The 12,994-nt window shown below is 36.5% G+C and overlaps 1 protein-coding gene across 3 annotated transcripts; it reads left to right on the forward strand.

Moving 5' to 3' along the window:
• The first annotated feature begins 10,470 nt into the window (after nt 1–10,470).
• LOC107950809 (polygalacturonase-like) lies at nt 10,471–12,110 on the forward strand. Of its 3 annotated transcripts, none has more exons than XM_041089809.1 (4): nt 10,471–10,658; nt 10,769–11,077; nt 11,162–11,687; nt 11,765–12,110. In XM_041089809.1, the coding sequence occupies exons 2-4, from the start codon at nt 11,052–11,054 to the stop codon at nt 12,023–12,025; spliced, it is 813 nt and encodes a 270-aa protein (XP_040945743.1). In that variant the 5' UTR covers nt 10,471–10,658; nt 10,769–11,051; the 3' UTR covers nt 12,026–12,110. The 3 variants fall into 3 exon arrangements, with proteins under 3 accessions (XP_040945743.1, XP_016741251.2, XP_016741252.2); XM_016885762.2 differs by having other exon boundaries at nt 10,857–11,077; XM_016885763.2 differs by having other exon boundaries at nt 10,857–11,077; nt 11,172–11,687.
• The last annotated feature ends 884 nt before the right edge of the window (nt 12,111–12,994 follow it).

Consider the following 12,994-nt stretch of genomic DNA (forward strand, 5'->3'; position numbering starts at 1 on the left):
TTGACAGTCAATTTATTCAATTGTCGATAATCGATACACATACGCATAGTCCCATCATTTTTCTTTACGAACAACACTGGTGCTCCCTACGGAGACACACTAGGTTGAATGAATCCTTGATCCAACAGTTCTTGGATTTAAGCTTTTAACTCCACCAACTCCTTCGGTGTCATCCTATAAGGGTCGATGGACACTAGAGCCGTTCCTAGCAAAAGCTCAATTCCAAATTCAATTTCATGGCTCAGAAGTAAACCTGGGAGCTCATTAGGAAATACATCTGAAAAATCCCTAACCATTTTGATATCTCCAACAGAAGGACCCAAGAATCAGATACACTAACATAGGCTAGAAACGCCTCACAACCCTTGCGAACCAGTTTTTTAGCCCTTAATGCCGAGATCACATTAGAAAGAAAATCTCTTCGCTCCCCAATCATAGCAATCTTATCATCCCCATTAGTCTTTAATACCATCCGCTTAATAGCACAATCTAAATTTGCACGATGCTTAACCAACCAATTCTTCCCCAAGATTAGGTCAAATTCACCAAACGGTAGCTCCATCAAATCTGCTAAAAATATAACTCCTTGAACCTCTAGGGGCACATCTCTAAACAACTTGTCTACTCTTACTGATTGTCCTAGTGGACTTAACACAATCATCTCATTAGCAGTACTTTCACACATGATACCCAAGGTGCTAGACACAGTGCATGCAATGTATGAATGTGTAGACCCTATATCAATTAAAGCAGTGTAAGGTATATTATAAATTAGGAACATACCAGTTATAACATATGGAGCGTCACAATCCTCACGGCGATGAGCAGTATAGACCAGTGCTGGCTGTCTTACCTCACTATTACAAACCAATCTACCATATGTTCCATGACCTCGTCCCACACCATTTCCACCTTTAACTGGCCCACGACCCCTTGGTGGCTGCTGACCACCTGTCACTGGTTGAACAAAACCCTAACCTGCAGCTTGCCTCTGAGGACAATCCTTAACTTGATGCTTTTTTGACCCACATCTGAAACATGCCCCAATCTTCTTCCAACACTCACCCAGATGATGTCTGTAACACCCTCTGGCGTGTCACATTGAAGTGTCTTTCAAAATATTAGACTCGTTGGTAAAAATTTGTTTCCAGGTTTAAAAACCCCTTTATTATTATTTAACAAATCATCTAGTCAAAAATGTTTACCTTGTTATCTGCTATTGTTATAAAAGGTTGATCAAAAATGGCGAAAGCTTTTGAAAACTCTAATGTTTAAATTTTGTGTCTTTGAGAATAGTTACTATTTTGAATCCTCTCCTAAACTAGCAGTTTAAAATAAGTAAGTAAAAACCCAATTAAAAATTTAGACAAAATTAAAGGCCTTATTAAATAGACAAAACCCAATATAAACTTTAATTTTAAATAAAAGTAAGGGTAGCGCTGTTGCTGTTCTGTGGCCACCTCTAAGTCCCTTGCAGCACCGACCCGCTTACAACTAGAGATTACCTGTACAGTTAAATAGAGGGGTGAGTTTACGAAAACTCAGTGTGTAATCCTCTATCAGTCAATCAAAATGCAACAAGCAGTGACAGTATTGGCCTGAGCCCTATTCAGTAACAGTATAGTGTGGGCCTTAGCCCAATACAGTAACAATGTGGGCCTTAGCCCAATACAGTAACAATGTGAGCCTTAGCTCCCAATACAGTATCAGTACAGTGCAATAATGAAACCCATCCCAATCCAACCAACACGCCACTCTGTACCACCAACACACCATGTGGGGATAAAATTGACCCACCCAGCCAACACACCAATATCGCAGCAAAGCTGCCAGTAAAATAAACGGCATATAGTCATCAGTAGGTCCACAGTCGTCTTGGGCGACCCGTGCAACCTTATCAGTACAGTACACTTCCTCCAAATATAACATCCCATCCCTATGCAATATGTTGTGACATAATATCGTACGTGTATGCAAAATGTCATGCTCAATCACAGTCATACATATCATAGAGCAAATCAATCATAACATAAGGCCATAACAGTCATTTCATCTCCTAGGGGTATAACAGTCATTTTATCCTATGGGGGTAATTCGGTCATTTTACCCTGTGGGGGTAATTCGATTATTTTACCCTGTGGGGGTAATTCGATCATTTTACCCTATGGGGGTAATTCGATCATTTTACCCTGTGGGGTTAATTCAGTCATCTTACACTGTGGGGGTAATTCGATCATTTTACCCTATGAGGGTAATTCAATCATTTTACCCTGTGGGGCTAATTCGATCATTTATTAACCTCTCGAAAGGTCCGTAGTCACCTCGAGTGACTCAGGTAACCTAAATGGTCAGAACAGTGTAAATGGGCCCAAGGCCTAGTACTCAGCCCAAGTGGGCCCACACACTTGTATTTTCCACAAATCGTGGATTTCATCTCTATGGGGCCTACAAGCCCAATAAGCCCACACAGCCTATTTCGACCCAACGTGGCCTATTACGGCCTAAGCCCATGGAAATGCTCATGCATGCCTCTACAGCTTATCGCCCATGATTCGTAGGTTTGGCTTTCCACACGAGCGATCGCACACTTGTTTGGTCTCAATGCCGTATTTTGACTTTTTTCGTTCTACAATTACAGTGGGGTGGTTACACACTTGATGCGATTTGTAGATTCCATTTGTTCCGAACACTCTTATTCTGAAAATCAATGATCATCGTACATTTGGTTCCAAGGCAATGTGTCAATCAAACTCGACCACCACCAGTTAGGAATGGAAGCAATGCAGGTTGGAGAAAGTGACAAAAACCTTGAAAAGCTCGCCGATCTCCTAGATGATATATATCTCTTCACAGTAACAACCTCCCCAAATCCCAATATTCTCTCCTCAAATCTCTCCAAATATCCTTCCTCAATTCTCTCTATGATCAGTTCAAACTCCATTTAGCAGTATTTCAATCCAACTCTACCACCCACACGAATTAGGCAGCAAAATAAATGCTCCCTTTTTGATGTGCCACCACTCGAACCTTACACCCCATGTACACTCCACACGCTCCTTACCACTAGTCCAACAACTCCTTTATATCATATTTTAACCACAATAATTTAATAACCTACTATCTAGATCCAAGGATTTTATTCATTTAAAATAAAAACTATGCATAAGCCAAGGCTTGAACCCCTCACTTGTTAAAGACTTCCAAGCACTCCTAAATTACTTAACCACTAAAGTAGACATTCACTTATGTCACTTCCTAGCACAACTAAATATTTATGTGCAGTCTCCTAACTGTTCCCTTGTTAAAAACATATTTCTTCTAGGCCCAAAATTTGAGGTGTTACAATGTCTCCCACAATCAGCACAAGACTGTGGTCTTGCCATAGAAACCACAGCTCGGATTGGCCCATCAAACTTGGCCTTCTTTATAGGCCTTCCTAAAGAACTTGAGGGCTTTGGATCCCTCCTAAACCTACCCCTATCTTTCTCACAGTTTTGGCACTCAAAGCGATTCACATCCTCGGCTATTTTTGCCTTTTCAACTAGGGCAGCAAAATCTCGCTCCCTCTGCGGAGCTATCAATACTCGCAACTCATCCCAGAGGCCGTCCTCAAACTGTACATAGCATTCATACTCAGTTGCCACTATTCCATGAGCATAATGACTCAATTGCAGAAACTCTGCCTCATATTTAGCCACAGTTTTATTCCCCTAGGCCAAACTTAAAAATTCCTTTCTTCGAGCGTCCACTAACTTGCCCCCACATACTTTCCTTCAAATGCCGACTTAATGAAGTCCCACGTTAATCGATCGGCCTAAGTACATTCTCTTACAGTAAGCCACCACTGATAGGCTTCATCTCGCAGTAAAGACACTGTACCTTTTAGTTTTTGCTCAGAAGTGCAATCAAGGTCATCTATTATTCTTTCTGTGGCTTCCAACCAGTATTCAATTACATTAGGGGCTACTCCAAAAATACCCCTAAAAATTTTTGTTCCATTCGACCAGAGTCGTTCTGAAATTGACCCACGGCCTATAGCACTTGTACTGGTCCCTGCGACCCTTTCCAAAATACGGAGCATAGCTTGGGATAGTGCATCATCCCCAGTTGCTCGATCATATGATCTTGACTTAGTCACCGGTGAAGGTGGTGCCTCCCTAACCTCAGCATTAGGCATGTGGCCTGATGCCGAAGACCCAGCTTTAGCACTTTATCGGCCTCTACCACGACCTCATGTACCCCTTCTGCGAGTACCCCTTCCATCGAGTACTTGTGTACCTCATCTACCACGGTCTCTACCACGGCCCCGTGCACCCCTTCCATCCAGTACTTAGCCACCGTTGGATTCGTTACAACAACACCTTTGAACATTTCCAACCCATTCGATCGGAACCTCTCCGCAATGGATCCCCAGTCTAGTTTGGGCTCCATGTAACACCCCAAACCCGGCCTCGACATTATGGTCGTATCTGGTGTGTCACATTAAAGTGACTCCCAAATCTTAGACTTGTTGATAAAACTTGTTTCTTAAGTTTGGAAACCTCTTTAGTAATGTTTAACGGAACACTTAACCAACTGTTTGCCTTATTAACTGCTATTATTATATTAAGTTGATTTAAAACAAAGAAGCATTTGAAAACTCTAATGTTTAAAGTTCGTGTCTTTAAAAATCATAATTATTTTGAAAATTCATTTTCACCTAACTACCAGTAAAGGAAGATGTAAGCAAATCCCAACTAAAGTTAAAAACCCAATTAAAAGCCTTATTACAAAAACAAACCCCAACAAATTATTAAAATTAAAATAAAGGCAAATGTAAACATCAGCAATAGTTGTGTGGCCACCTCTGAGTCCCCCGCAGCCCCGAATCATCTATGGCTGAGGATTACCTACACAGTTAAAGGAGAGGGTGAGTTTATGAAACTCAGTGTGTAATCCATTTCTAAACAATCACTAAGCAACATTCAAAATCAGTCTGGGCCTGAGCCCTATACAGTATCAGTATAGTGTGGTCCATAACCCAATACAATAATAGTGTGGGCCTTAGCCCAAAATAGTAATCAGTACAAATGCAGTAATGGAACCCATCCCAATCCAGCCAACACACCACTCCGTACCACCAACACACCATGTGGGGATAAAATCGACCCACCCAGCCAACTCACCAATATCGCAGCAAAGCTACTAGTAATAACAAACGCAGCAAGGCTGCTAGTAACATTATCACAGTATAGCTGCCAGTACCAGCATATGTGGCATAGCCACTAGTACAGTACACTTCCCTTATATCGAAATCCCAACCCCATGTAGTATGTCATGTCATAAATAATACGTGTATGCAGTATGTCATACTCAGTAACAGTCATATATACCATAAAGCAACGCAATCATACATAGTATAAGGCCATAACAACCATTTCATCTCCTAGGGGTATAACGGTCATTTTACGCTATAGGGGTATTTCAGTCATTTTACCCTTTCAGAGTATTTCGGTAATTTTATCCTTCTAGGGTATTTCGATAATTTTACCTTTCAGGGGTATTTTGATAATTTTACCCTTTAAGGTTATTTCAGTAATTTTAACCTTCGACAGTATTTAAGTAATTTTACCCTTCGAGGGTATTTCGATAATTTTACCCTTCGAGGGTAATTCGGTAATTTTACCCTTCGACAATATTTCAGTTATTTTTTGGCCCAAGCCCATGGAAATGCCCATGGAAGCCTCTACAGTCCAACACCCAATTTCATGGGCTCGATTTTCTGCACGAGCGATCGCACACTCATATGGCATCGATTGTCGTGCTTCATCTTTTCGGCTTTTACCGATTTGCGGTAGAGGTGGTGTGGATACACACCTGATTGTGAAGACGCGTAAAATCCACAGATGCCGAACCTATATTTGGCAATCAAACTTCGTTAATCGATTACACAGTTATACAACTATTTAAACTTAAGCGAAGAAGAACGGTTCGCTTACTCAAGTATTCGCCAACCCTCGTCCCTTCATGAGATTCTTAGGCACCAACTATAATTGGTAAGCAGTTAAGTTGATTTGTTAAGGGGGAATCACTTAATTTGCTATACTTACCCAACGAGCGAGAGTACGACGACGAGAAGTAGCCTGACGATTGGCCCCATAAAGGACGGGGAATTCGGCGATCAAAGGAAATAAGAGGGGGAGGAGTTAATTAGGGAGAAACCAAATAAGTGAGGAGGAAAAAGAAAAAGGAAGGTGGGGGAGGATAGTTGTGAAATTTGGCCACAAAGAGAGAGAAGGGTTCGGTCAAAAGGGAAGAAAGAATCGGGTTGGGAAGGAAGGATGAGAGAAGAAGAACAACTAAATGAATAGGGGAGGAGAAGAGGAGCTTTTAGCTGCATAAAAAGAGAAAAGAGATGAGAGTTTTGTCTAAAACCAAGAAAAAGTGGAGATGAGCAGAAACGAGTTTGATACTTGCCAAAATGTACACTTAATGCGAAAAGAGAGTAACACGAAGTTTACGAAAACTTCCACAGAAAAAGGCAAACACTCCCGAAACCGAAAGCTTCTACTGGCCAGTGACAAATTCGGCACAAGCCTAGCTGAAACCTTGAGTACTAGTGCCCCAAATCGGTACAAATCTCCCTCTCAACCACCTCTCGATTTTCTCCACAATTCTCTCCGCTTATCACTCCACCGTTTTCTCCTCAACTTCCTCCATAACCAATTCAAACTTCCTTCGACAGTATTTCACTCCAACTTTGCCACTTGCACAGCTCAAGTAGCAAAATAATAATTCATTGCGCACCCCAAGACTTGAACTTGAGACTTTAAGAATACTTTACACGCCACCTACCACTAGACCACAGGCTCATTTTGTGTCATAAAACAAACAATATTATTTTTAAAACCTATCTCCTAGCGTCCAGGTTCATTAAAGAGAAAAAAATTAAAATTCTGCAAAAGCCACAACTTGAACCTAAGCTTCTCAAACACTCCCATACACACCCAAATCACTTAACCATTGAAGCAAACAAGCAATTGCAACAGAACATGAAAAAATTAAAACTTGAATTTTTGGGGCATTACACTCCAACAACCCTTTATAAAACCCTCAACATCATCTGGGTCATCGTGTCGTCATCGTTTTTTTCTCAACATAGTCCTCCTCTGGTATTGGGTTTTCTCCCTGGACAATGGGTAACTCTTTAGGTGCAGCTCTACGTGGCCTACCCCTACCACGTCTGCCTTGAGTGTTCATAGTAATCTTTCGAAAGTTTGAAATCTACAGTATATCTGTAGTTTTCAAACAAAAGTTCAAGCATTATTTATCCTCCTAAATGTTCACAATCTAAAGTAAACAAATTATCTAAAGTTTTAACAGTAATCTCGAATTTAATTTCCTACAGAAAAATAAAATTTTCAAAAATCTCGTGGCATCATTTTTCCCAAAATACCCCCTTTTTAATGCATGCATGCAAACATATTTCAAAATTTTACGGTCCAAGTTTAGAAAACCTACTTGAAATGGGACTTAGATAATTTTAGAAAATTTAAAAACAATTTTTTAGAGGGTTGTAATTGGATATTTTGCTCGATTTTAAAATTTGGAATTTTTTTAATCTATGTGTTTGCTTGTTTGGCTGAATTTGCTATTTGAATTATATGACACTGCCCATATGAACTAACGAGACATTTTGCAGCTAGTAGAGCTTGCCGAAATCCATGTACGCTTTATTCCGCTTATTATATGACTTATAGTTTGGTTTAGAAAAGCATGCTCTTAGGAGTAAATGCTTGTATGAAATATTTTGTATATGTATGGTGAGTATGGATGGTTAGTGTGATTTGTGGTAGTTTGCAGAGAGTCACCTTGGTGGCTAATGTGTCACTTGAAATTTGGGTCGGACCGCCTCGACCGTGTTTGGGGTGTCATACAGACATTTACTCAACTAATCCAAATACAAGCCCGAGTTAACTTTTTTTTACCATAAAAGGTCATATTAGTTTAAGAAATAACTTTTCTCAATTTAATCCTTAAATTTAGATTCCATTAAAGTATACTAAAATGATATTATTAAATTCTTCTATGCCATCACCTAATTTTTTAATTAATATTTTAATATATTTATTGTATTTTTAAGATTTTAAAATTTTAGGTGATGGCGTCATAGATTAAAAGTGTTACATCATTCGAATCCAAGTTCCTGACAAAATTTCCCAATTTTGTCAAAGAAAAATCTAGACCAAGATGAAGAAAATTTATTTCATTTAGGACGAAATATCGGTTTATCCCATTTTAGTAACCTTAATGAAAATATTGTTGCTTTGTTGATTGCAGGTTCCGTTAGATTATCGTGTCTACAATTCTGAAACATAAATTGCATAAGAAACCTTATCATAACAGGATTATCACACTTCTTAGGGATTTCTATCCATCAATTCTTCAACCAATATTGGAAACTATCCCATCAAGGCCTCGCTCACACCAATGCATCCTGAGTAAGTGTTTTTATTTAAAGAAAACTCCAATCCCATAATCTTCAATGATAAAAGAGGGTAAAACAAAGTGAATGATTTTTGCAGTTCAATGCAGTCGTGAACACCGTGTTCTCATCATTGATAATGGTGGGATTTATGGTGGCGGTGATCTTAGACAACACAATAGAAGTGGAGAAATCGAAGAATGATAGAGGGATGCCATGGTGGGTTAAGTTTAGATCATTTAGAGGAGATAATATGATTTAATAATTTTATACTTTGCCTTTTAATCTTAATAGGTTTTTTCCACCAACCTAAATTTTCCAAAATTAGGCTTGGTAAATGCATATATTTTACTAGTTTTTCCTTTGATAAATATGGGTAGCAGTAGACGACAATTCGTGTAATTTTTCAAAATAATTTATTTATTAATTTATATTATTTAAATTATCTTTTTATAAATATTTTTGTCTTAGTGGCAAGAGTAATTTAAATATGAATTTTTAAAGTTGTCAAAATTGGTATTAAAGTAAGGCCTTAACCTTTCGGCTGGCAGTGTGGTTGTTGACAATTATATGGCTAAAAATCAACCCTCTCTTCTCGATTTATCTTCCTTCTCATTAAATTTTATATTAGCCGACATAGTACCAACCTGTGGACGCCAATGAGACGCGAATGAGCATCCTCTTTTCTGACATAATAATGGATTGCTTGGCTCCTCTGCTAAGGGTTCGATTTCCCATTTTTTGGAGCTTTTGGGCATCTTTAGTTTGCCTATTTTTGCTCAAGCTTTTCACATTTATTGGGTGCTTGAGTTGTGTCCATTGTAACAGCAGTGAGGGCATGACAAAACTCTCCACATCAAGGTCTAACCTTCTTAGCCCTAATGGCTAAACACCAACATATGATAGAGTTTTCAACTCGATTCAAACAGAGTATGATTTTCTTTTGGAATTCATTTTTTATTTACATCTTATTTTGTACATTTATCCGAGATTTCATCCTCACTTGTAATTTCTTTCGTTGAATGGATATTATTTTTTTTAAAAACCTTACCATTGAATTGAAATAAAATAAAAGCATACTTGCATATTATGTTTATTCTTTAAAAAATGAAAAACAAAGGTACTTAATAGCATTATAACTACACTTGTAGACCATTGCGGGTACATGAAATAATTATATGAAATTGCAATGAGACTTTGAATTCAAGTAATCTATCCAACAGAGCTGGTGCCCCTTGGCTTGTGACACTTTTGTTTCATTGAAAATGGTTTCAGAAAAATATTTTCTACATTTTCCTGTGTTTGTTTCATGGAAAACAGTTTGGTCAATTGAAAATAACTTAGAAGTCAACGAAAAATAAGCCCTCTTTTCCTCTAGAGTAACTTACCCTTTACGGGTGATTTTATTTTTATATAAAAATTAACTTAAGTAAAGCTTAATATTATTATATTATTAATAAATTTTTATTTTTAAAATTAATAAAATATTATAATTTTCAATATTATTAAACATACATATTTAATTATCTATTTCTAACCATTTAATAAATTATTAATATAATATAGAAAATAAATTAATAATGGATAATTTTATTCATCGGTTTTTTATACAATGCCTAGAACTACTCATAACTCCTCCCCAACCCTTAATATAGGAGAGCATTAATGCCCTTCAGCATGCTCGAACCCACGGTCTCCTGCATGTGCAACAAAGTCGATGCCAATCGAGCTAAGTCGACAACTTTATTCGTCATTTTCATTTATATATAGAAACCTTAAATAGATATATTAAGTCACGTGTTAGTTAATTATTTTTACTATATCAAGTTTGTTGGCAAATGAACAAGCAAATTCCCTTCCAAAAAGAAAAAGAAGTGCTAATTATAGTAAGTAAAACTTGGTCATATTATTTATCCACGCTAGTTAAAATAGAAAATGTTTATTTGGTTGTAATTCGGCCTTACTATCTCTATATAAGACGGTTTGAAACAAAACAAAAGACATAAATCATTCTCTCTTTGAAGTAAATAAAAATAAAGTATGGCTATTCAATTTCAATTGTGTTTCATCCATGTTAATACTAGTACTTTAATCAATATCATCCGTTGAAGGTCCAGGAGGAGGAGGTGGTAGTGTTATTGATGTTGTTGCAAAGTTTGGTGCAAAGGCAGACGAGAAAATAGATTTGAGTAAGGTAAGAAAAATATCATATAATTTTATAGTTAGCAGATAAAAGTATGCATAACTATTTTTCAAATCTCTTATCTTTATATGTATCTTTTCTATTTTTTTTATTTTTTTTAGCCATTGTTAGATGCTTGGAAAGAAGCATGTGCCTCGACATCTCCAGCAAAAATTGTTATTCCTAATGGGATATATTTTTTATGAACAGCTACCTTAGATGGTCCTCGCAAGGCTCCTATTGAGATTCAAGTTGAAGGCACTGTGAAGGCTCCGGCAGACCCTGGTGCTTTCAAGGAGCCTAAATGGATTACCTTCAATAGAATTGAAAATTTCAAATTGTCTGGCGGAGGTCTTTTCGACGACCACGGAACCACTGCTTATAAAAGGGAAGGCTGCAAAAACCATGATTATTGTGGTTCACTTCCTATTGTAAGTTATTTTCTTATTGAGAAGTTATGACTTTTGTTTTTTATAAATAGAATTAAGTAATAATAATTTTTTGTTTCATTCTAGAATTAAACAGAACCTAAGGTTTGATTTTTTAACCAACGCAATGATACAAGATATAACTACCAAAGACAGAAAGCAGTTCCACGTTAATGTTCTAGGATACAAAAACATTACTTTCGAACATTTCACTGTATCTGCACCTGATGAAAGCCCAAACACAGATGGGATTCACATCGGGAGATCAGATGGGGTAAATGTTCTTAACTCGGAGATAAAAACTGGTGATGATTGTGTTTCAATTGGGGATGGTTCCAAAAATTTGGTTAGCAATGGAGTAACTTGTGGACCAGGACATGGTACCAGTATTGGCAGTCTCGAATTGTTTAAAAATGAAGAACCCGTTGATGGAGTTACAGTAAAAAACTGCACCTTCACTAACACTTCCAATGGTGTTAGAATCAAAACTTGGCCAGGTGCTGAACCCGGCACTTGTTCGAACATTCACTTTGAGGATATTACCGCGACCAATGTCAGTTCTCCTATTATAATTGATCAGAAATATTGCCCACGGAACAAATGCAAAATAAATGTATGTACATATTTACCAAAATCGTAAGAGAGCAAAAATAGTTAATTGGTCATTGAATCATTATTTTGTTGATGCAGGAAGAATCAAAAGTTAAACTAAGAAACATTAGTTTCAAAAACATTCACGGCACTTCTGCGCTTCCAGAAGCTGTCAAGATTATTTACAGCGCTACTTTACCGTGTGAAAATGTGGAACTTGCCGACATTGAAATTACACACAGTGGACCGACTGGACCTGTAGTATCACAATGCTCGAATGTGAAGCCTAAAGTTAGTGGCAAACAAAATCCAGCTCCATGTTCCGCCCCTATCCCAGCAAAACCTACCTCGGCTGCTTAATCAATAGCATAGGTATAATTTTTTTTGATGAGGTTGTAACTCATATAATTATATTTATTTTGCAAATAAATTTTGTTTTGTTTTACATTCTATGTTATTAAGAATATTTTTTCTTAAACTTAATTATTTTTAAAAATAGACTTCAACAAAAAATATTGCAATGTGATAACATTTTATGCATTTAGGCTTATGATATAATTATTTTTAAAATACTATTAAACCAGATACTATTTAATTATTTTGTTTTTTATTTATAAATTAGCATAATAAAAATTTTAATAACCAATATTTATACATTGTATCAATTTAGTTTTGATTCTAAAAATAACCTTTAACTTTGACACCTTGTATAATTTGATTTTTTTATAGTTCTGGTTTTTTTTATGACTCATTCACCTTAAAAGCTAAAAAATAAATTTATCAATTAAATTTGACCCAAAATATATTAAAATTGAAAATCTAAAAATTTAATATAATAATTTTATATTTTCTTACTGTTTTAAATTTAACCTTGAATGTTACAAATAAAAGCAAAACTGTAAAAAAATACAAAATTGCACTATATAAATGTTAGGGGGTTGAGTTTTTTAGAATCAAGATTAAACTAACATAATGTATAAACGATTAGAGCTAAAATTACTATCATGTCAATATTAAAAGCTATCAAAGTTTTATAAAATGTTTGGTGATGCAATCCATCAAACTGGTTGAATCAAAAATCTATAGTTTAACATGTTGAACCACTTGTTCCATTATTAACACTGAATGTAATCATCGGTTGAAAATTTATATAAAATTTTTAAATTTTAAATGATAATACCCTAAATTCAAAGACAAAAAGGAATTTAATTGTCAAATTTAAGTGACGAAGTGGATAAAAGAATAAACCTAATAGCCAAATTTTTAAATGACACCACGATTCTCCAAGCACTTTTTGGAACAAGGTTGCCAGTAGTTATTGGAGGGTCT

This window comes from Gossypium hirsutum, chromosome D03, assembly GCF_007990345.1.
Source record: "Gossypium hirsutum isolate 1008001.06 chromosome D03, Gossypium_hirsutum_v2.1, whole genome shotgun sequence".
In the NCBI taxonomy this organism is placed as follows: domain Eukaryota; kingdom Viridiplantae; phylum Streptophyta; class Magnoliopsida; order Malvales; family Malvaceae; genus Gossypium; species Gossypium hirsutum.

What these genes read in the sequence shown, in the direction of transcription:
- LOC107950809 (XM_041089809.1), top strand. Translation starts at nt 11,052, where the DNA reads ATGATTATTGTGGTTCACTTCCTATT. An exon ending in ATTGTGGTTCACTTCCTATT is followed by an intron (nt 11,078 to 11,161) that starts GTAAGTTATTTT and finishes GTTTCATTCTAG; the next exon opens with AATTAAACAGAACCTAAGGT. An exon ending in GGAACAAATGCAAAATAAAT is followed by an intron (nt 11,688 to 11,764) that starts GTATGTACATAT and finishes TTGTTGATGCAG; the next exon opens with GAAGAATCAAAAGTTAAACT.